The 23,775-nt window shown below is 41.1% G+C and overlaps 1 protein-coding gene across 3 annotated transcripts in view; it reads right to left on the reverse strand.

Annotated features, from left to right (window-relative positions):
• Nucleotides 1–824: 824 nt before the first annotated feature.
• Nucleotides 825–23,775, reverse strand: part of sema3d (sema domain, immunoglobulin domain (Ig), short basic domain, secreted, (semaphorin) 3D) — a 265,383-nt gene continuing 242,432 nt past the window's right edge. For all 3 annotated transcript variants that reach the window (XM_068005026.1, XM_068005027.1, XM_068005025.1), the window contains exon 18: nt 825–4,207. In XM_068005026.1, the coding sequence (XP_067861127.1) occupies nt 3,815–4,207 (393 nt within the window). In that variant the 3' untranslated portion in view covers nt 825–3,814. The remainder of the gene's footprint in view (nt 4,208–23,775) is intronic.

Below are 23,775 nucleotides of genomic sequence, written 5' to 3' on the forward strand. Positions count from 1 at the left end.
AAAATTGCCCCTCTGGACCCTTTTGTATCTCTCCCCTCTCACCTTAAATCTATTCCCCCTCGTTATAGACTCCCCTACCTTTGGGAAAAGATTTTGACTATCTACCTTATCTATGCCCCTCATTATTTTATAGACTTCTATAAGATCACCCCTAAACCTCCTACTCTCCAGGGAAAAAAGTCTCAGTCTATCCAATCTCTCCCTATAAGTCAAACCATCAAGTCCCGGTAGCATCCTAGTAAATCTTTTCTGCACTCTTTCTAGTTTAATAATAATATCCTTTCTATAATAGGGTGACCAGAACTGTACACAATATTCCAGGTGTGGACTTACTAATGTTTTGTACAACTTCAACAAGACATCCCAACTCCTGTATTCAATGTTCTGACCAATGAAACCAAGCATGCTGAATGCCTTCTTCACCACCCTATCCACCTGTGACTCCACTTTCAAGGAGCTATGAACCTGTACTCCTAGATCTCTTTGTTCTATAACTCTCCCCAACGCCCTACCATTAACGGAGTAAGTCCTGGCCCGATTCGATGAAGGTCCTTAATGAAGGATTTTTTCTCTCTCTTTCCCCTTCACTAATTTTCCCTTCACACATTTTCACATAGGAGCAAGATTTAGGGCAGCAGTAAAAACGAAGACATCTACCAGTCTTGGTCACCTGTTTACTCACATCTATTTTTTCTTGCAAAATAGCACACCCAGGAAAGTGTAATCCATAACGTATTAAGAGACATTTAAAGTGCCATTAAGTTATTTCCAGAAAATGTTTTCACTGAATGCAACATTTAAAAGAAATCAAAATGGGAGCTTTTTAAATAACAAGGTATCTACTTTATTAAAATAATACCAAAATATACATTTAACATTTCGGTCCCCACTATATGAATACAATGACATGTCATATTTAACATCTTTACATGAAAGGAAAGTAATTCTTATCCTTTAAAGAATATATCTCTCAAATGGGAATTACGCATTGATATTTTTCTCATTCCTCCCATTTTTCCAGTTATCTTCCTTCGATGATCACCTGTCACCATATATCTTGCTGCTTTCAGGAGAATGGGATAGTCTGACCACTTTATGGTCATCTCTAATATAAAGGGCTTTGCAAAGGACAATGGTCACCACAGGACAATTAATTAGCTTGCAGTACAATGGACCTATTGTACAGATGGTGCTGTGAAGCTCCTATCACCTTCCAAGGAGACTGACTCTATGGCACAAGATTTTCACTCTTTTTTAAATTTACACTTCATCCTTTGCATTAAGCCTCCATCAAGTCTTGACAAATGCTGACTATACACTTGCCTTAAGAAAGAGTTTTTTGCCTTAAGGCTATTTTATGTTTTCTTGAGAAGTGCGAGAGATACTGCCTACCTTTAAAAGTTGAAATTTGCATTATTGTTCAATGATTGAATAATATTATTAGAAATTAAACCATAACATTCCTAAAATGGAAGAATATTTGACCATAATGGAAATATGCAAATTCCAGGTTAAAGAGGAATGAGAATTCCAACCTTATTGCTCATCTCTGTGAGTGTCCTTCCTTAACGAACTGGCTGGACGGGAACAAGCTGGAGGATGTCCTCCCCTGCCTCCCAGAATAGGTGAAACACTTCAGCATCACTCTGTGCTCCGTCCAGCAGCCTGGTCAAGAACTGATTACATTCACCCAACTCAGGTAATCAGGTTTGAGTGACACCTAGTCTGATACTCACAATTGCAACCAATAGGCTGACAAGGGAAATGCTGTAAAGTTTCTCCAACCAAACAGTTAAGGACTAGCATACTATCAATCAACAATTTCTAAACCACATTACTTTGAAGATGGCTTTACAATAAAACCTTACCCCAAATAACAATAAAAATACCAGTCTATAAGAAGGTTCAACTATTTTAGTACAAAAAATTTTAAAAACTATAGATTAAGTAAAGGAATATAATTATTTTTTACAACGACAAATGTTCCAAAATTCTTTCACTTAAACTTCAACAATATATGAATCATGTGCTAAAACATACTCTGATAACAGATGTAACATATATTTATTTTATAAAATGTAGCTTAAACAGATTTGCTATGTCCATTATATTCTCTAGCACTAGATAATGGCAGAGAAGAAGAACAGAATGTAAAAGTAAATAAAAGATACAGGATGGCAAAGAATGATTGGAATGTGGAATTAGACGATTGGTAACTTACAAACTGGCCCTTCGATTTATTTTGCTTTTTGTAAGGGATTTATTTTCTTCTGTTTTTTTCTTTCAGTTGCTTTGTGCCACACCCTCACCCTGCCTAAAAGGCCAGGCAAACAATCTTCCAAATCCGCTCCGTAACTATTATGAGGAGATACATAACAGCACTGTTAGGGAAGAGTCTGACATCTGCCCTCCCACCGAGGGGCTGGAATTAGGGAAAAACCCCTTGGGCAGAATGTAAAATAACAAATCAATGTAATGAAATGTAATGAACCTGTAATGTATCTGTAATCAATAAGCTGTATTGATTGTAATGCAATGAGGCACCCTAGTGTCATGAACTGTAATTATCATGTACAATGTGTAATTGTATTGTTTGAATCATATTTGAACTGTACTTTATGTATCTTCCAAATTGTATAATCTGTATTGTCTACATTTGAAACATGATATGGCAACTGTATTGTACGTATCGTTAACAAAAAAAAATCTGCCAATCATTTCCACATGATGATCAAACAGTGGCAATTCACCACACAGGGAATCACTAACACAAATCTGCAAGCTGCTGCTGCAGTGTCCAGCTCTAATGTGCAGCATCACTGCTCTCCCCACTAGTCTACCACTGCTTCATGTTTTTTCTAATCCTCACCAGCAACAAATTATGAAGAAAAGGCATTTTTCTTGGTAGCTAATACAATGGATACACCATCAAATTTTGTTCATGGCAAAAATTCAGTAATTATTTCTTACAATGCAACAATGAGAAGAACGTTGTGTAAGATTTGTCCCTCCAAAAAGAATGTGTAAGATTTTTCCCTCATAACATTTTACATCAATTCTCATGCATAAACACCACTTATGACTTACAACAACAAAAATTACAATTGTGCTGTTCCATTATACAGTATTAAAGCTGATAAAGAAAAAGATGAATTAGTCCAGTAATATCAGCATTTTCAATTGAAATTCCAGCACACTGGAGAAGAGCCGAATTCGGTTTGTGTCAACCTTTTGCAATAAGTCAATAGAGACAGGTAATGAAAAGATGCTTATACTTTAGGCAAAAATCCATTCCAACAAAATGCATCCAATATTTTAGTCATTGACTGAAAACAAAATGTTCAGTCATAACAATTACTGCAATTTATAAATGTCTTATCTGTGATGTACACAGCATCATGAATGCACCAGAGCAGAGTGATGTCGATAAAATTGATGAACTGCTTGTTGTTGCATTTTCTTTGCAAAAAGCAAGAGTTTTTTTGTTAAGAGTTATATGTTGATAGGGTGAGGTGGGCGGAAGCTCGTGAGGAGCATAAACACTGGCATAGACCTGTGGGCCAAATGGCCTGCTTCTGTGCTGTAAATACTATGTAACGTAGTATTAGAGAAGACTGAAATTGCAGACATAGAAGTCTCTGTCTCAGTTTTGATGCCTTTGAGTACATCATTTGGAAATGTAAATCCTTTTTATTGTGAATATCTTGTTCGTGCTCCAAAACAGTAATGACAGTAAAATAGCATTTAACGGAGTCTGTGTCTTCTTATTAAAATTTAAAGCTGCAGGATACAGTTTTCCCTCCTAACCATCAGCCTATGCATGGTGTCTTCGATTCCGATTCTTTTTCATTTCCTGCATGTGCTTCCACTTTCCAGCTCCTTTGTTCTTCTGCCGCCGTTTTTCCCGATGCCAGAGCTGCTCACAGTAGTCATCCACTGTGAAGCTGGCACTGCTCAACAGCTGGACGTAATCCTTGTACCTCAGCCGTGACTCCGAGGCAAAATCCCTGCTCTTCCCCTCCTCGTCCTCAGCCTTCTGTGCACTCTCCATCTGCTCGTTCTCTATGACTTTCAAATTCAGTCTCATGATTGTGTGAGTAAATGTTTGCTCCTGAGCTTTGCAGTAGTAAAGACCACCATCTTTTCTTTGCACACTACGAATCAGAAGACCATATTCTGTTTTGATGATCCTTTCATCACTTTTTATCTGTGAGGAAAAAAATTAAATAGAATACATATAACTTATGAATTGACATAACAATCCAAAGTTAATATTGAACTATTCCAACTTTTAAGTAAGTGATTCTTTTTGTAAGATATTTAATCAACAAACACAGAAAATACACCGTCGATTATTCATTTTGTAAAAGGATGAGAGTTTGGGGTTTATCAACGAAGTTAATGACAAAATATAATGATCATACGTAAGGACAGGCAAACAGAAAACTAGCTTAACGTCTCATTCAAGAGATAGAGTAGAATTTCTGCGGGGGTTTCCCTGATCGCCTGCTATAGATTGGCAGAAACACCGACCAAAAAGTGTAAACTGATTACGACGTTCCACCAATGTCATAGCGACTGGGAGAAACCTGCAGAAATTCCAGGCGGACATTGGTAACAGTGATCCTTCTCTCTCCCTCCTGGGATCCCCCATAGTTCAAACAACAATAAAAACAACTGCCATATCTACCACACCTTTAACATTAAAAAAAATGTCCCAAGGTGCTTCAGGAATAGGTGTGTGGAAAACAGTCACCGAAACAAGTCAATACTGGTCTCCCAATCAGGCGGCTGTGATTTCAAGCCCCTGGCTTGGGGGTCACCTAAGCATTTGGTTGGTACACTCTGAAGAAATTATGTACTCCACGTCAGAATTTGAATAATGGCAAGCCCTGACTAATCCTACTGGAATTATATGGGTGCTGACCAATTATAAAGCAGCATTGATAGCAACCATGAAGAATTTAATGATCAATCCTATCCTTTTGTTCCAAGATTGAAAGGTGCATGTTGTCAAAAGTGGAGAGGGCAAATGTGGCGACAAGATCAGAATTTCAGATTCACAAATACCCAATGTTGGAGCTCTGAAGCCAACTCCAAAAAAAAAATTACCCTGGCCTGGAAATTCCTGGGTCCCCAGACTCATGGCTGATGCAATTGGAGGAAGCTGACACAATCAGAAATCCCGGGGTCAACTCATTTAAATAATGCTGGCAGGACAAGGATGAGACGTCAGCCAGCAAAGGGCCAGATACGACAGGGAGCCCCAAAAATTCAAGAAAGGGGTAGAGCAAGGGCACGACTTGCATAATTACATGCAGTTAAAGGGTTGTGCAGGCTCTAGGAACAGAGACTAAATGCCAACATCTAGCATTTACCAGCACATGGAGAGCTTTAATTCATGGTGACAGGATTTGAGCTGTCATCAAAGTGTGGGTTATCAGTGCTGGGGAGTAGTATTTTTTTCCCAGAAGGTTGTGGGTTCAAGTCCCACATCAGAGACTTGACCACATAATCTAGGCTGACCCTCCAGTTTAGTTCTGAAGGAGTGCTGCACTGTCGGAGGTGCCATTTCGTATTGAATGTTAAATCGAGGCCCTGTCTGTCCCCTCAGGTGGTCGTAAAAGATCCCATGGCACCTTTTGAAGAGGAGCAGGGAATTGTCCCGGTGTCCTAACCAACATTTATCCCTCAACCAACACTACTAAAAACAGATTATCTAGTATTATATCTCTTTGCTGTACACAAATTGTCTGCTGTGTTTTTCTACGTTACAACAGTGACTACACTTTAATAGTACTTCATTGTCTGTGAAGTGTTTTGAGGTGTCCTGAGGTCGTGAAAGGTGCTATATAAATTCAAGTTTGTTCTTTTGTATAGGGTCAAGCAATCCCAGTTTAATGAGTTATGTTGGATAAAGCTCCTTCTACACTGCCCGAACATGTTTTAACTCAAATTTTAGATCAGCAATCCCCATTGTACTAGTGTGGGACATTTCCCTTTCCACACCTGCCATTTTTGTGGTCTCTGAACTAGTTGCCAAATTACAGGCAGTTTCATGCAATGAACTTGTTTCCACTTGAAGCTCGATCAAGACTGGCCACAATCATTTCATTTAGTCCCTTTATAGCCATCTCAGAGAAAGGGAGAGATGAATTTTCATTCTACTAGGTTAGTTTGAATCAAAAGCTTGGTCCCAGAGATTAATAGATGATATTCTGACCCAGTCCACCACCTGATCTCATTGAAGTTCTATGAAATTACTGCAAGAATTAGCTAAGTCTGTTTAGTTTATTAAATTAGTATTTAATGTGATTTCCTGCAATGTTTAATTGATATCGTAGTTTTTTGAAAATGTTTCATCCTATTCTTGTGTGTAGGACCATTGTATATATTACACAATATATCAAACAAAGATTTTTTTGTAATACTGTTGTACAAGTTTGTATTGGGTTTCCTCTCTAATCATCCTGCATTGTCAGTGGATAATTATTGAACTGATTAATTAAAAACAAACATTTATTCAAATGTCAACTCTTCATTTACATTTTCCAGCTATAACATTATTAATATTGGAGTGATTGCACACTCGGGATCCATTCAACACAGCAAATATATGTAAAAGGAAGCAATAAACATAAATCAAGTTCTTAAAGGAAATCAGTATTGTGTATTTGATAGAGCCCCAAATTCTGAACCCATTGTAACGCTTGGTAATATATTTCAATTTATTTAGACAGTGCATTTTAATTCTTCCAATGATGAAAAATAATTATTGCAAAAATATCTTTTGAATGGTTAGTTTAAATTTGAAAAATGTATTTATAGTCTAATGTGTAAGATATGTCTCTTTTATCTACCCATGTATAAAATATATTTTATAATAGTGATTGAAAGTATTTTGAAGTCTCATTATCAGTGTTCAAAACATTGGCGTACTGGAGTCATATTAACCAGTGCCACTGCACAATTGTGGCAGCATTCTTATAGTGGAATCCATGAAAATGATGCTACATCAGAAATTGCCCTGTTCTTTTTCCGTCTCACTCCTCACGACCACTCCCAGCTCCTGCCTATGCTGCTGCAGAGCCAAGGTATCGAACAGTGCTACACACTGTGGGCAGAAATGCCTCCTGCTGCAAAACAATGGTGAGATAAGGAATTCACAGCCACAGCTTGCAGCAGAGTCTGATCCCCTCCGGAGCACTATCAGACAAAAGTGGCCTTATGAGTTTATGGGAGGTTGGGGGGGTGGGGGGTGAGTTGTGGGGGAAGAAGAGTGCCATTGTGAACTAGCAGGGTAGAAGTGGGGAGGGGGGAGTAAAGAGTGGTTCTGTGATTAGGGAAGGGAGGGGGATTACTAAACAAGTTGAAAACAATTAGCATTCAGTAAAATCATCAAATTTAGCCTGCAATTTCACTGCAAGAAAGAAGGAAAAATCCAGACAATTTCTGCCAGAATCTTTTACAACTCTCCTGTGTCCAAAGTTGCACAATAAGGCTGCATTTGATTAATTTAAGAGTAAGAATAAATAATTCTAATGAGTAAAATACAGATACGTTTCATAACCTACAAAACCCAGATTTCTCATTCGCACAATATAACTGGCGTGCTGATTAAGAAACTTTCTCTTTTTGAGACTGAAGGTAGCCATTGGGAACATTAACTCACATTAAAAGTCAAGTATGAAGGCTCACGAACCATATGATAACACAATAAATTTGTACAAGGCAAAAGATATAGAGTGATGGCACCAGGTTAGGTCAACACCTAGCTCTCCTCTCTGTTTGGTCTGTTTGGAGAGTTCCTTCATTACAGATTAATCATCATGTCATTGCCCCCTTCCACAGCTAAAACAATTCAGCTGTCTGGTGTGAACACAGTGGCATCAAAGCATACTTCACTCCCACAATCAGCATGTGAAGGACTTAATGGACAGAACATTTAACAGAAGCTGACAGTGGAGGATCCATTTATGTAAACACTTTCGTTGACTTGTGCTCAAAGAGACAATGTCAAAAACAGTTACCAGAGTAGATTTTCCAAATTCCAGCCCAATCTAGTATGGTCAGCTCTTGACTTTAGAACCATGTTTATCACTTAAAGTGCTCATTTCAAGATGCAATCAGCTAAAAGGTCAAAGCATATAAAGCTGTTTTAGATTCAGATATACAACAGTATGACACTGTGAATCATACGTCTGCTGTATGTATTTACACACAAGTGGTGTCTCTGACCTGCCTATAATGTAAAGCAGAACCGTATCTATGAAAAAGACTTGCATTAAATCAGCATCTTTCATGACCTCAGGTCGTCCCAAAACACTTTACAGCCAATGAAGTACTATTGAGCTGTAGTCACTGTTGTGATGTAGGAAACGTGGCAGCCAATTTGCCCACAGCAAGATCCCACAAACAGTGACAATGACCAGATAATCTGTTTTAGGGTGCCGGTTGAGGGATAAATATTGGCCAGGACACCGGGGAGAACTCCCCTGCTCTTCTTTGAATAGTGCCGTGGGATCTTTTATGTCCACCCGGGAGGGCAGACGAGGCCTTGGTCTAACATCTTATCCGAGAGTCGGCACCTCCAACAGTGCAGCACACCCTCAAGTACTGCACAGGAGCGTCAGCCTAGATTATGGGTTCAAGTTTCCGGAGTGGGACTTGAACCCACAGCCTTCTGACTCAGTATACATCTGATGTAGTAGATTAGTACTAATTATAAAGAATGCATGAATATTTATGCCCCCCCAAATTACTGTGAAACACATCTTAATTGTCAACTTTTCAGAGGTGCCATGTGTCTCGAGTAACCAGCTGACTTCAGTATCAACGACAAATTAGCAATTCAGACTCAATGGAATCACTGGAAGTGAACACTGGCCAGTTTCTATAACTAGCGCTCAACCTACAATGCCAGTTTTACGCTACAGCGGTAAGTTGAAAATTACCCTCATCTCCCCCCAAACACCCCCCACCGCCTGCAAAGTCAGCCTTAAAATTGACAGTGAAAGCAGATACAGAACAGATAAAACAAGATGAAAGTGTTTCACATTTGCTCTGAAAAAAGTGGAAAATATAGACCTACTTTATTTCCCAATTCTACATTACATAACTGACAGATTATTTATCAGTTAGTAAGACAAAAATGTACATATCTTCAAAGCTGAAAAGGGTGCATTTTTTTTTAAATCGAAGAATAGGATAGAGGAGGGCAGCCAATCAAATCTTGTGAATCAGGCTTCTGAGCTTCAAGGGGATACGAAAGAAACTGGTTGAGTTGTACTCGGCTCTGTGGGACTAGATAGGCCCAGACCTACTGGAAGTGTACGAGGGTATGCTTCTGGCAGGCAGCATGTCAAAGTCCACGAGGAAAGGCATCATCACCCTCATCTACAAGCAGAAGGGAGAGAGGGAAGAAATGTGCCAGTCGGCAACACTTGGCCGTGGACAGTTCCTTCAGTTGGAAGACCAGCACGTTTCAGGCTGATCAAAGGGCCTTCTTCACCGAGATGACGGTCTTCTGGCCGCAGGTGGTATGTGTCTCGGTCCTGTGTTACCGAACTGTTGGTGATGAACTGGGACAGATACCAATGCATTTCTCTCCATGCCCTCCGCGCGAAGGGGCAGTCAATCAGGAGGTAGACGACAGTCCCCTCCCCGCCGCAGCCTCGAGGGTAGCTCGTGGTGGCGCTGAGATTCCGTGCATGCTGGAAGGACCACACTGGGAAGGCCCGTCTCACCACCATCTAGGCTACATCCTGGTGCCTGTTGGTCAGTTCTGGCGACGAGACGTTCTGCCAAATGGCATCGACCACCTGGTGGGGGAACTGCCTGATCAGATCCACCCTCTCCTTTCCCTGCAGGACTCTCAGAATGTTCCGTGTCTACCACTGTCTGACAGCCTTGCGGTCGAAGGGGTTCCTCCTCAGGAACCTCTCCACCTGGCACAGATGGTGGGGTACGGTCCAGCTGGATGGGACATCCTGCATCTGCTCGACCAGACCCAGCATTCTCAGTGTGTTGGACAGGTAGAAACTCATCACGTAGTGACACTTGGTGTTTGCGTACTGGGGCTTTACACACATCCTGAGGCAGCCACACACAAAGGTGGCCATCAGGATCAGAGCGGCATTGGGGACACTCTTCTCCCCTTTGTCTGGGGGCTTGTACATGGTGGCCCTGCGGACGCGTTCTACCTTGGACCTCCAGACAAAGTGGAAGATAGCTCAGGTGACTGTGACAGCGGAGTTGTGGGGAATGGGCCAGACCTTGGCCACGTAGAGCAACACTGTGAGTACCTCACACCTTATCACCAGGTTCCTGCTGGTAATGGAGAGGGAGCACCTCCCCACATACCAAGCTTCTGTTTGGCCTTGGCGACCCGTTCCTCCCATTTCTTGTTGCAGGCCTGGGGCCCCCTAAACCAGATCCCCACCACCTTCAGGTAGTCGAACCTGATGGTGAAGGGGGCAAAGGATCGGGTCTCCCACCTGCCAAAGAGCGTGGTCTCACTCTTCAGTTTACTCTGGCCCCCGAGGCCAGCTTAAACTGGTCGCAGATGCCCATCAGACTGTGGACCGACCGCTGATCGGAGCAAAAGACGGTGATGTCATCCATGTACAGAGAAGCCTTAACCTGAGAGCCTCCGTTGCCTGGGATCATCACCCCCCGCACCCCCCCACCCCGATACCTGCGTCCTTCCTGAAGGATGCGGCAAATGGCTCGATACAACATATGAACAAGACCTCGGAGAGAGGACAGCCCTGACTGACTCCACATCTGATTGCAAAGCTCTCCGACTCCCACCCGTCGATTAGGACTGCGCTACGGATGTCCGCGTAGAGCAGTCGGATCCAATCGCGGATTCCCTCCCATTTTGGACAGCATGTCCATCACGTACGTGTGGGATATTCTGTCGAAGGCTGTCTCCTGGTCCATGCTGATGAGGCAGGTGTTCACCCCCTGAGCTGCACATAGGCGATTGTATCCCTGAGCAGCGCAAGGCTATCAGAGATCTTCCTGCCGGGTACAGCACAAATCTGATAGGGGTGGGCCACCAACTCCAGAGCAGACTTGAGCCTGTTGGCGATGGCCTTAGGCAGAATCCTGTAGTCGACATTTAGCAAAGAAATGAGTCACCAATTTCTGATTTCTTCCCTCTCCCCCTTCAGTTTGTAGATGAGGGTGATGATGCCTTTCCTCATGGACTCTGACAAGCTGCCTGCCAGTAGCATACCCCTATACACTGTGGAGGGAGGTAATATCTTAAAGTGTGCATCCTCCTCAAATACTGCCTCAAAGGTATGTCCGTTGGAAATCTCATACCTGTTTCTGAGAAGCTCTTACTGTGTGAAGGGCAGGTAAAATATCCTGTGGGGCTCACAAGTTCAATCCTATCTAGGCTCAAAGCAACAACAACAACAAAAATCGCTGGAAAAATGCATTCTCCACTATAGTAATTGGTATTCAAACTTCCAGCAGTCTTCAAGTTCAAAGTTCCTCACTTGCACCAGTCTCAGCTGATCCTGGGAACAAATGTACTTTATATTTCCTATTTTAACTTACACCTAGTACATTGTGAACATAACGGACTGTAATTTAGGGCATCAGTGCGATTGGCCCTTTTTTAAAGATATTCAAATCAGCTGCATGGGGTCTCGGCAGGTGAATCAGAGGAAAGGCCAAATCGCAAGCTCAAATTTGGATGCCTTTCTTTTATGGCGGAAAGCCAGCAGCATTAGCTTTCACCCCAATATCCAAGGCACAAAAATGGTGCGGGATTTCGAGACCAGAATGACTGCTGTCAAATCCTCGATATGAAGTTTTTAAGCTAAGGGTTGTAAACCTGAACCATTGCCCCTTGCAAAAACTAAACATGGCTAAAAGCAGCAAACTTTATTTGTCACAGAGATGGCCAAGTGGCTTCAATGTATTCTCCTATTGTTCCTTTTATCCTTTCTCCTTTTGCTTCTTTATCTCTCTTCCTGTTTACCTTTCTTTTTCTTTCTCTCTTTTACTGTATTTCTCTTTTTCTGTTCACAGCTTGCGTGGCTGTGGAATTCACAAGTGTTTCTGACTGCACACTGTGACTCACCATTTGTAGTTGTTAATTGGCACATCAATTATTATAACAGATAAACAAAACAAACTTTAAAAATTAAAATACCTGGGGAAACAAATGACAGCACATAAGTCACCCAATGAGAATAGATTCGAGCAAGTGTTTATATCGGCTTAATAAAACCAGGATTCATTCTAACCTCAGCTAGGACACTGACAGCTAGGACAATCTTCTAAACTCATGGTAAATACATGCCATTTTCTTCCTGATACTATAATTAAACACAGGCTGGAGAGTGGAACAAAATGACATTCTCTAAAAGCATCATTGGCTTCAATGATTAGTCTCTGCAGAATTTACCAACAGAAATAATCTCCAAAGCAACACTTTGCAAAGATAAAGGTATGTTTGAGACAGCTGTAAAAATAACACAAAGAAAAAAGTAGATGTTTGTGCTTTGTGTGTCATTGTTACAAAGGTTACAAAGGTTCCTGAGGTGGAAATGAGGGTAAATAAAACAAATTGTGGGGCGGTGGGGCAGAGGGGGGAGTTGAGGATTTTTTTCCTGTCAATATTTAATGCTTAAAAATCTCTTTGTCCCAGGGCAATTCATAATATTAAGCCTGTAATTAAACAATCGTGCTGTGTGCAGAATGCCACTTAACACTGTAAATAGCTGAATACCAGGCTTATGTGAGCAAAGACCCATCCCTGTTAGTTTCCTTGCTATGCAGGGAACCATTGCCCCACTGGGCTACCAGCTGACCTGCTGACAAGCTTTATTTCACAAGAGATCCTGCACATTCCCAGGAGAACCTTAGACGGGAAACAGTATGCAAACCTTAGACCTAACGGTAAAGGGCAAACAATATCCTGCTAAGCCAATTGCTTCCAGTGATGTTTTCTATTTTTCTTTTCCTCCTTTTCTTCCTTTTAGAAGCATTAATGGGTCCTACCGGCCACATTACATTTAGACTTAATCATTAGCATAGATCCCCTTTTATCGTCACAACATTTGGAATTGTGATGCAAATATTTAGACCCTTTAGTAAGCTTCAGTAAGACAATGCCAGACTTTCCTCTGAAAATAACTGCCAGGCTTACAGGTCTCACCATTATTTCTGTGCAGCTGGTACAGCAATTTCTGGCGACAACACATGAGCAGTCAAACGCGGAAATCTGGAAGTTGCGGTACTAACAGCCCTGGTCCTCCGTAAACTCCACGAGAACGACATCTCGCTGGCTAACTCACCGTCAGGAACAGCGTGACGTTCCTGCACTGACCTGATGGATACAAACTATTCTCGTCAATAAAAGTACGTCAAGTCATTTAGGTTAGGCACATTTTTAACGGCGTGGTAAGTCTTATTGACTGCCAAACAACCTCTCTGGCACTGAAAATTAACTTTTACAAGTCTCATTCCTTCAGATTTCAATTGTCGTTGGACATTTAAAAAAAAAACTTTTATTTTTTCACCTTTTCTTTCTGTCTCTAGTTTAAATATCAAGCCCAGTCAGGTCAGGTAGAGTAGAGAACTCTCCTCCTTCTTTGTCCCAAAGTGCCTATTTCCCAGATTAGCCATCCTCATGACCTCGGAGTGGTATTAGCAATTTGGTGCTTTCGATACCAAATTACAAACAGTTTTACACTGTAGGCTAATTGTTATTATGAAATCAGTTCAGATTGAATGGATAGTGTTCGAACCCATTGCAAGCCTAGTACTCCTTATATTTTATTGTGATCGTATTGCAGCCGTGACATGGTATTCTAGGTTTAACGGTATTATAGTTCTACACTTTGTATTATTTTGAGGGGCATTTTGTGCTGATCAAAGTGAGGAATGTTAAGTGCTGGAGAATGAAACTCTTTCCATTCTGGGCACCTACTGTTAGTGATGAACACTTCCAGGTCTGATATATGTCACTCTATTCTTTCTCAACAATATCAAAAGAACACCCCTTAATGCAACAATGTCGGAATTCTATTTCCCAGTAAATAAACCGGCAGGAAGCGGGGGTGGGGGGGTGTTCCATAGAATTGAGTGCCCATCCAGTGCTCAGATCCACACTCCCACTAAACCTGGCTCGGTACTGGGAACGTGGCCTCACAAAATTTACCCTCATGTTCTTAGTAGAGGATATTTTGCACACTGTCTTTTTAATATAACCTACCGCTGGAGTTTCATTGAAACCTCTCTTCCCTTCTATATCCTTCTCTTTTAAGCCTGCTATATTTCTGTTTCTTCTTACGTTGATTTTGATAGTTTCTGTAATAAGTTAAACCTGCAGTAATGAAGGTCGGAATGAAATGGAATATTACTAGCGATTGAAAATGAGCTTCTAAATGGCCAAATTAGAATCTGCTGCAAATAAACAATTTAATGAAACCTGGACATTTAACCATAAATTATATCCCCAGGGGATGAGGTACTTCGAGTGATTGCACTAAACATGCTTTAGCATTTCAGCTGAAATCATTTAACCTGTTTGTGAAACTATTTACATCAAGTCTACACTTCAAAGAAAAGCTAAGGAATGTATTTTTATTCATATACTTTTCATACCATTAACCCTATGGTCAGAAAGAAGGCAGACCAGAATTCAAAATTATAGACCATCAAATCACACCACAAGAAATACAGCATGTAACAGTATTTTATTCACCCATAAAATAGATTAAGTGAGACCCCTGACCTTGTACTGTGATCGGTAGAAAAGGCTACGTCATCTTGCTCGGACAGTGTGGGGTGACCCCTATTTGGCCAGTTTTATCTGTTGTTATTTCTCTCTTGCCACATTCAGGATAGTGACAGACCTAGTCGAGCCTGCTCTTTTCAGCAGCATTATTTCTCAAGTAACTCCATCCTTGTTTAGAGGTTTTTATAGGAAGATGGTACAGTCACAATACTTCACAAGCTGCACTTATTTCAAAGACTTGCAAAACAATTTTTAGTCACAAACTAAATAAAAATGCAAACTGCTGGAAATTCACAAACAGCAGGGCATTTGACATTTAAATAAGAAAAACAGGTTCATATATTGAGTGTAACCTGCATCAGAGTGTAAGAGAGTGCTGGTGAAGGGTTTCACTGAACCAGGATCTTTCCTCTTTCCTCATTTACAAGTCCCTTCATGGCCTTGCCCCACACCCTACCTCTGCAACCTCCAGCAGCCCTACATACCTGCTCGCATGTTCCACTCCCTCTAATTCTGGCCTATTGTTCATCCTTCACCCTCTGTGCCACTATCAGTGGTGCAGCTTGCAGCCATCATGCCCCTGCACTTTGGAATTCTCTCCATAAACCCCACCATTTTACACCCTTCTATTTCCACCTTCAAAAGCCTCTTCACAACCTATCTTTTTAACCACTCCTTTCTTAACTTTTCACCTGACAACTGCTCAGTATTCATTTTCTTGGGAAGTATCTTGGGACATTTTGCTGTGCTGAGGGCACCATTACCAATATACAAGTGCAAGTTATTGTCGCCTGTTGTTATTTCAGATGTTGACTGATCTGTTGTGCATTTCCAGTATTTTCTGTTTGCGATCTATTTTTTCCTCTGGGTCATAACTTAACTTAATGGAAAAAAATATTAAGATCCCATAATTTCTCAAAAATTGCAATCCTGTAATGGCTTATCAATAATATGGATGCTTTATGAACAACTTTGGTATCTAATTAGTTCTTACTCTGTACACAGCCCTTATAGAAAACAGATTTTAAGATGCTTATCCCTTTCAAGGTTTTAGTATTTAAGGTTTATTGTATCATAAATATTAAACTGTCCTGTTTGCTTTTTGTCTTATCCTCATCATTTTCTTAAAAATAATTTATTGAAAGCCCAACATCTGACAAGGTTTAGAATGCCATATTGCTCTATATCAAGTTGTAATGCTTCACTATATGGCATGTTAAAGAGGTGGAACCATGGATTGCCTGGGGTCTTAACTTACTGTAATGTGTGCTGTATATGTGGACAAAAACTTTAGTCACTTCAGCAAATGTTTTGCTATTGTCTTCCCATTTCTACACTATATTTAAGGTGATCAGTAAAAGAACCGGAGGTGATATGGGGAAACATTTTTTTACGCAGCGAGTTGAAATGATCTGGAATGCACTGCCTGAAATGGTGGTGGAAGCAGGTTCAATAGTAACTTTCAAAAGGGAATTAGATAAATACTTGAAGGGAAAAAATTTACAGGGCTATGGGGAAAGAGCAGGGGAATGGGACTAATTGGATAGCTCTGTCAAAGAGCCGGCACAGGCACGATGGGCCGAATGGCCTCCTCCTTTGCTGTACCTACAGTACTATGATGTACGACGAGCCAATCAATTATCAATTTTCTATCAAAAACATATTGCATCAAACCTCCCCCTATTCTACCCCATCCAACATTAATTAAGAAAAATCACCTTATCTGTTTCAATTGGCATACCGTTGGCATGTGTCATCATATAAACAATATCCAGCTGTATCAAAAATGTGTTCATGTATTAATGCAGAATGTTGAAGTATTAATGTAGAATATTAAAGCATTATTGAAGAGTGTTAGACTACCAATGGAATGTGAAAATACTAAGGGAGAATTTTGATATATCAGTGGACAACATTAATGCATTAATGGATGTACTGAAATATCACCTGAGAATATTGAAATATTATTGGAATATTATTAGAAAATGATGAAATATTATTGGCAAATGGCATGTTTTAATGAGTGTTAGTCAATAAATAATGAAAACTATGATGTAGGATTTAAAAACCTTTCTATTGTTTCATAAAAAATCCAGAGATGTTTTGATAAAATTATCACTATGGACCTTGTCTTAACGGCAAAGACTAAAATCTAAAACCTGGAAGAACCAGGCCTTTTTGCTTGCTGGACAGTTGATCAAACTGATTAGTTAGGGGAAGTGGGGAAAGGCCCCTTTTCTAAAAGCAAATGAAGTTTGGGCAAGTTCCATTCTCTGAATCTGTTTATTTAATTGTAAGTGGTATTCCTCTGTATTACTGCAACGGCCACTGGAGATCTGAATTCTACTTGTAAATTGTCAATTGTTGCATTTAAACTTAACAATCAATAACAGCCCTGACCTCTGCTACAGCATGAAGTTCACAATGAGATAATGAGCAAGACCGCAGCTCTCTGGCTATCAATCACGGCAGACTTACTAGTCTGCACCAGTCATGATTACAGCTTGTTTAAGGGCAAAAGATGTTTATCATTCTATGAAAGGTTTTTTTAACTTGATAGTACAACCTAAGAACCATTATATAGATGTACCTTTGGACAGTCTTCTTTCTGTCAGTAAACATTCGAAGAACAAGTAAAAATGTTGCCCAAACATAATAATTAGTCTGCAGCCTTGTGCCTCTCAATGTCTTTTGTAGGACTATATTTAGTTAGCGTGACACACTGTCCCAAACAGCCTTGGGTAAATTTCCTTTTAATTTAAATGTTGGCTGGCTGGGGCTTTCTGGAGCATCCAGGTAACTTTGATGTCACAGCACCTGTCTTTGTGTTAGCATTCCTTCCAACATCTTTCAGGTGTTTCTGCATGAGGTGATTGCTCTGTTTCCGTCAGCAGCAAAAGATGGATGTCAGGCTGGGGTGAAGTTCACTGATTTCTTTAGGCACTTTTTATTGTTTCTATCCCCCCCCTGCCCACCACCCCCCCACAGTCTGCCGAATTTGCTGTGAAATTTGGTACAAGTTGCAATTTTATCTTAATTATTATTTGCGAATGAACAGGTGGTACAATAAAGGTTTTAAAAAGTGTTTAAAGTCTCAAGGGGCTTAGGTAGGCATCATACAAACTTTAGCCATTCAAGAGCCTCATGGTCAGTGACGTGGAGTCTAAAAAGTCCTCCTGGAGGACCAGCAGGAAATTAACAACCATTCCATGTATGTGCGGTGGCCTCAACTGCACCAAAGCTACACTGAGGGCTGTTCCTGAGTCCCCAGCTGTGGTCATCTGCTGCAAACCTTCCCACCCCACATCTAAAACAGTTGAGCTTGCACCAGAGACGGCCTGATAGCTCAAAGCCAGGCAGTTTCTCATCAGGCTGGGTGATGAGGAAGGAGTTTCTTACAGAAGGAGCTGCTCGTCCCCATTCTGTTCATCATAATGAGGCAGTGTCCACCGTGGAGATGGTTGGTAGTATAGTCCAGATTGATCTTCTGATGATGGGTTGAAGGTGAGGAGCCTCCCATGTATCTTTAAAAAGTAGCAGTTGGGACATCTTCTGGTTTTTCTCAAGGAGATTCTTTGCTGCAATATGAGGCCTGATGTTAGGAGGCCATATATTTGAAATGAGTGGTATCCATTCAGTGTTTGTTGGTCTTAAATTCCCTGTTATTATTCTCATTGTTTGATTTAATTGTGCATCAACTTGGTTCAATAACTCATAATTAGAACCTACACTTTTGGCAAGCATAAGTTCCATTGGGCTTATCAGGTGGTGGACTGGATGGAATTTCTCTAGGCAGCCCCGGGAATTCTCCAGAACACATCCCGTTGGCATGGGGGGTAATCTTCCCCGAACAACATTTTTCAGCCTCCTCTCCAGGAGACAGAATCCCAGTGGAATTGGGTTCCGCCCCATTTTCTAACCCCTCTGCGAATTATACCGGAGATTCACCCAGCGCTAGAGTGGTATTACAGGCCCAGGCAGATTGTCTGTTCTCAACCACTAGCATTACTTCTTTTGAATTAGGCACAAGGAGATAGTAAACAAAAGTGAGTTACCTCACAGCATAGGAGCCAAACTGAGATTAGGAATTCACCATGGCTGCAAATCTACAACTTATATGGGGCATGTACAAGCTTATGCAAACATCTGCCCTGCCCTAATACAAACTATGGGAAGTGCTGTAATCCAATTGGTATGTTAATCTTCCTCCATGACACAACATATTGATCTTGCAACATGCCCCAACATGAAACCAGCTTCACGGGATTGCTGAACTTTCACTTTTGTTATGGGTGCGTTCATCAACACGGGGGATGACTGCAAGGTGTGAACATTTTGATACTGATGGGCTACATTTAGAGCATACAAATCTGAATCCAAGTTCGATTTTGAAGCAGCTTTTCAACAGGGGTGGAAAGCAAGCATCCCCCTGGTGAAGTTACAGCTCCTGACACAGGAAATCCACAGCATGAGATGGCAATGTATTGACTGTTTTACTGTGTTGAGTCGAGTTACAGAACGGTCAGATACAGGGTAGACATGAAAAACAAATGAAATAGATGAAGGCATGTGCAGTAGCATATTTTCCTTAAAGGGTCAAAGCATCTGAATTCAAATCAATATGAATTAAAGTAAGAATTTCTTCAAATTATAAGAGGAAGTCAATGGGGTGATCTGATTGAGGATAATGAAAGGAATTGACGTGGTACATAAGGAATGATTCTTGCATCTGGTAGAGGAATCCAGATTGGAAAGGCGGGGTGGGGCAGAACATAATTTACAATTTGAGCTGTACTGATTAAAAATGAATCCAGACAATGTTTCGACACAACCCGAGAAGGCCATAGATGCAGAATAAATTCTGGTGTTTCTAAAGGGAGCTTGATACTTACTTGGGGAGTAAGGGTAGTGTGGAATATGGAGAAGGGATTGGCAGTTGGGATTCAAAAGAAAGAGCTGCCATGGCTAACAAAATGGTAAAAGAGGCCAAAAGACCGACTCCTGTTCCTATGTATCTGAATCAGTCCAACTCGGATTGTTTTGAGATTCTTTTAAATTCGATTATGTTCTCTACTTTTGATAAGTGCTGAACAGGAAATTGTTTTCTATTGGCACCCAGTGGCACCACCAGACACTCTTAGGTCAGAGAAAGTATGTGTGAAAGTGTAATTTAGAACTCCCTGGTGTTACCCTCAAAATATACCTCAGCGCCAAACTCATTTCAATTTCCTGTACTTTATATCCTTAGGGCTTTTTACAGGAAACAGCTTAGTACAAGTTAGTGTTAATTTTGAGAGCAATATTACACTGTAGAAACTGTGCTGATTCAGAACTTTAAGGGTGCATCACCTTACAAATGGCTACCTGACAATGCTAACTATTTTAGAGCGTCCCTTTCACTGACATGCCCAATTACATCATGAGAGTCAAGTAACTGCCACTTTAAATATCATTCGGTATACGCTGAACAACTGACTGCAAATTACTGAATGAAAATATAATTTGTACAACCTCTGTAAATGATGAGTAATTTTAGAGGCTTGTCATTTTACTTTCCTGTCCGTGGGTCACTAACTTTAGCTGCTCTCAGAATCAGGAGGGGGTAGAAATTGGTTTCCGTTGAGCGGAGCAGCTGCTGGGCCTGCTCCGCTCAGAATCCTTCAGCCGTTGCTGAGGCCTAAGCAGTGGTCGCCACCAACAGGTAAATTAAATTTTTTTAATAAAGCTTTCCCGTGGAGCCAGGGATGCTCCCTCTACTCGACAGTCCTTGCAATTGTGCCCCAAGCTCCATTGACGCTCCAAACCTCCTCCCATGACTTACCTTCGGGCTGCTGCCAATCAGGCAAGCGACACGATATTCATCATAGTAAACTATGCAAGCCTCCTGTGGAGGTGCTACAGGTGTCGGCAGCTTGTGCAAATAATGATAATGAGACCCGAGAAACAATTTCGGATAGCCTTGGGCCTCCTGGTCGGGGCATGTGTTGTCAGCACGATGCTGGTTATGGACCTGAAAACAGGCTAGAGCCAATTTCCACCCCGAGACATTCAAATGATTTGGCTGTACTAGTCCTGAATGCCTTAGGTTCCAAAAAGGTAAAGGGCAGCATGCCCCTGTGTACTATATAACTTTGGAATCCCCTAGCGTGCTCTTTTGAATCATGTGAACATACAGAAATTGTTGAATGGCCTTTTAGCTGCAGGACAGACAGCAATTTTATTGTAAGGTACCGGATTTAAAGCTTTCAAATTGCCCTTTATAAAAACAAGAGATTTTGTAAATTTGAAGTTTAAAATTCAGGAGCTTATCTTTCCCATTAGAGTGATGGGAATAGGTAATGATGTGTGACACAGTGATTGAGGGCCAGCTACAAATGTTATTTTTAATAAAATAAATGGTTGTGCTCACTCCTACCTCTTAAACCTCTGCTCTCCCTCTCACACAATCTCAGCCTATCTTGAGAACTTATCATTGAAGCCAGAGCATGAAAATTGCAGACTTTTACATTACAGTTTATACAGGGCATGTGTACAAATTTCTGGTGGGCCCCAAATTCCCAACATCATCAATCTTTGCTTTAAAACTACATTCCAAGATCTTTCAGTGTTTAAGAGCCAAGAGTAAATGGTTTACAAGGATAGTCTGTTCTCAAACAGCAAGGAATTTGGAATTTGCAGTTGTGCTCTCCTTCTGTTTTATAATTTATTAATTGTCCTCCTCTATTTTTTTAAAAAACGCCTCCCTTCTTTTAGGCTCTCCGTGCTGCGCCATCATCACTGAGATGAGAGCAGGGTTAGGTCCTGGGGTTACTGTCTACTGGGAAGAACATAAGGAGCTCACCAGCACTTTGTCTCCCTCCTCCGATAGCCAAGCTGAGATGAGTTACTTACTGAATGGAGAATCACGGCCATCACGCAATCTGTTGGCACCAAGAACAGTTTTTGCTCCTACACAACAATGCTAGCAGTCACTGAGAGCCAACAGAACTGTGCAAGCCTGTCTCTATCCAAAACCTTAACTTATCTATTCTATTGACAGATACTGACAGAGCTGCTGTGCATTTCTCGGATTGACCATTTTTATTTCTGATTACCAGCTTTTTCTTTTTATCACTATGGAGAGGGAGAGTCAAAGTTTACAAAAATTGAGAGAGGTCCTGAAAAATCCAGACCATTCTTATCTGTACAATGTTAGGTCCAGGATTCTGAAATTCACAGATTATGAATCATTTGTCCAATTTTCATGGGTTTAATCTTAACTTTAGGGTCAAAATGGTGAAAACATAAGTGCAGTAATCCTGTTCTACCCCTAGATGTCTTTAGTGTGCTTTGCTAGTATGATGTGTTGTTTATGAAATGTGCTGCAGATACCTGGGCCTAAATTCTAACTCTGACTAACAGGTGGGTTGGGGGTGGGTTGGGGCAGTAAAAACGTTTAAAAATCTAAAGCCCGCCTCCAACCCACCTGTTTCCGGTTTTAACGGAGGCAGGACGAGGGGTGGATGACCAACCCGCTCTTAGGAAGCAGGTCGGTCACCAAAAACTTTCAAAGAAGCTACAGGCCTTCATTTTTACAGCTTTTTTGTTTTTAACTCCTCGGGGCTGGGATTCCCAGGCCTTCTACTTCACGCCATGTGAGAGAAGGCAAGAAGGCCCAAAACAGCAGGTAAGTGCCTTTGTAGCACTGCCTGTGGGCCCGGAGGAGCAGGAGTGCTTCCCCCAGGCCCAACAAGCCTACCTGCAGCGATCCTCCCATGATCTCCGACCCCACACCTCGACCCTCGATAACTCCCGACCCTGAACCCCACTCCCGGTGACGCCGACCCTGACCCACCCCTCCATAAGATTTACCTTCTCGCATCCGTTTCCTTCCTCTTTTCCCATCCGACTGAGGCCAGCCTGTCAATCAGTCTGGCCTGTCGGGCGGGAAACCGGCAAAAAAAAAAGACGTCCTTACATCAAAATCGTAAGGACATCCAGGAAACCCGTACTTCCGGGTTTCCCATCAGGAACTCTCCTCCCTCCCCTCCCCCCACCCGCCATCTTCCCGGCTCCATGTCAAAATTTAGACCCTGGTGGCTAAGCATTAGTATTGCATCACCTTTTTCCTTATCGTATCGACAAACTGCCAGTTCTAGCCATTCAAAGCCATCCGATGAACTCTTGAATATAGGACTAGATCTATTGCCGCTTCTGTTCACTTATATATTCAGTCCCTGTTTTCACTGTTTTAATTAACTTGAATTAATTCTAAGAGCTTAGCACCAAACCTTTATTTCAACCTTAAATCATATTGGGAAAAGAGCCAAAGAAACAAGGTGACAATATGATGTTGAATGTCAAATAACGTTGTGGAAACTAATGCAAAATGACTTAAGAATCATCTTCCATCCCATGATATTATCTTGTTCAAGTAAAAAAAAATAATATATTCACAATTTAAGGGAATGGTCCAATCAATGTCTTAAATGACTTGAATATGGACACACTCAATTCAGAAGACTTTGTATTGTAGTAGATATCTGCCCTATTTAATATAAAGATGTATAATACACAAGATTTGCCACCAGACGCACTTGATGCTGTACCATGTGTACAGATTGCCTTCAGTGCAAAGTGGCCACATTGCTTATTCTTTTCCAATTCAGAAAGAAAACTCTAATAGGTCATCAAAAAAAACTTAGGACATGACAGCGTAGTAAATCTCAGGTTTTTTTTTAAACAACTTACTGTAATTGGGGATAACCTTTGGCTTCGGAAGAAAATACCATCAAATTCAATATAGATGTCAGCAACTTAAAGTCAAGAATGTTATGTGTAACAGCTCTCTGAACCAAACAAGCACGGGTCACAACACTGTATGACTGCCACGTGTTGAAGCTACTTACAGAAAGCTTGTGGAGGTGAGACTTTCCATCTGATGTATAATAATCAGCTCAATTTGATTATGTCATTGAGACATTTTCAAAATGTTGATTAGCTGTATTTGGAGAGAATAGTATAACACTCAA

This window comes from Heptranchias perlo, chromosome 24 (genome assembly GCF_035084215.1).
Source record: "Heptranchias perlo isolate sHepPer1 chromosome 24, sHepPer1.hap1, whole genome shotgun sequence".
Classification (NCBI taxonomy): Eukaryota; Metazoa; Chordata; class Chondrichthyes; order Hexanchiformes; family Hexanchidae; genus Heptranchias; species Heptranchias perlo.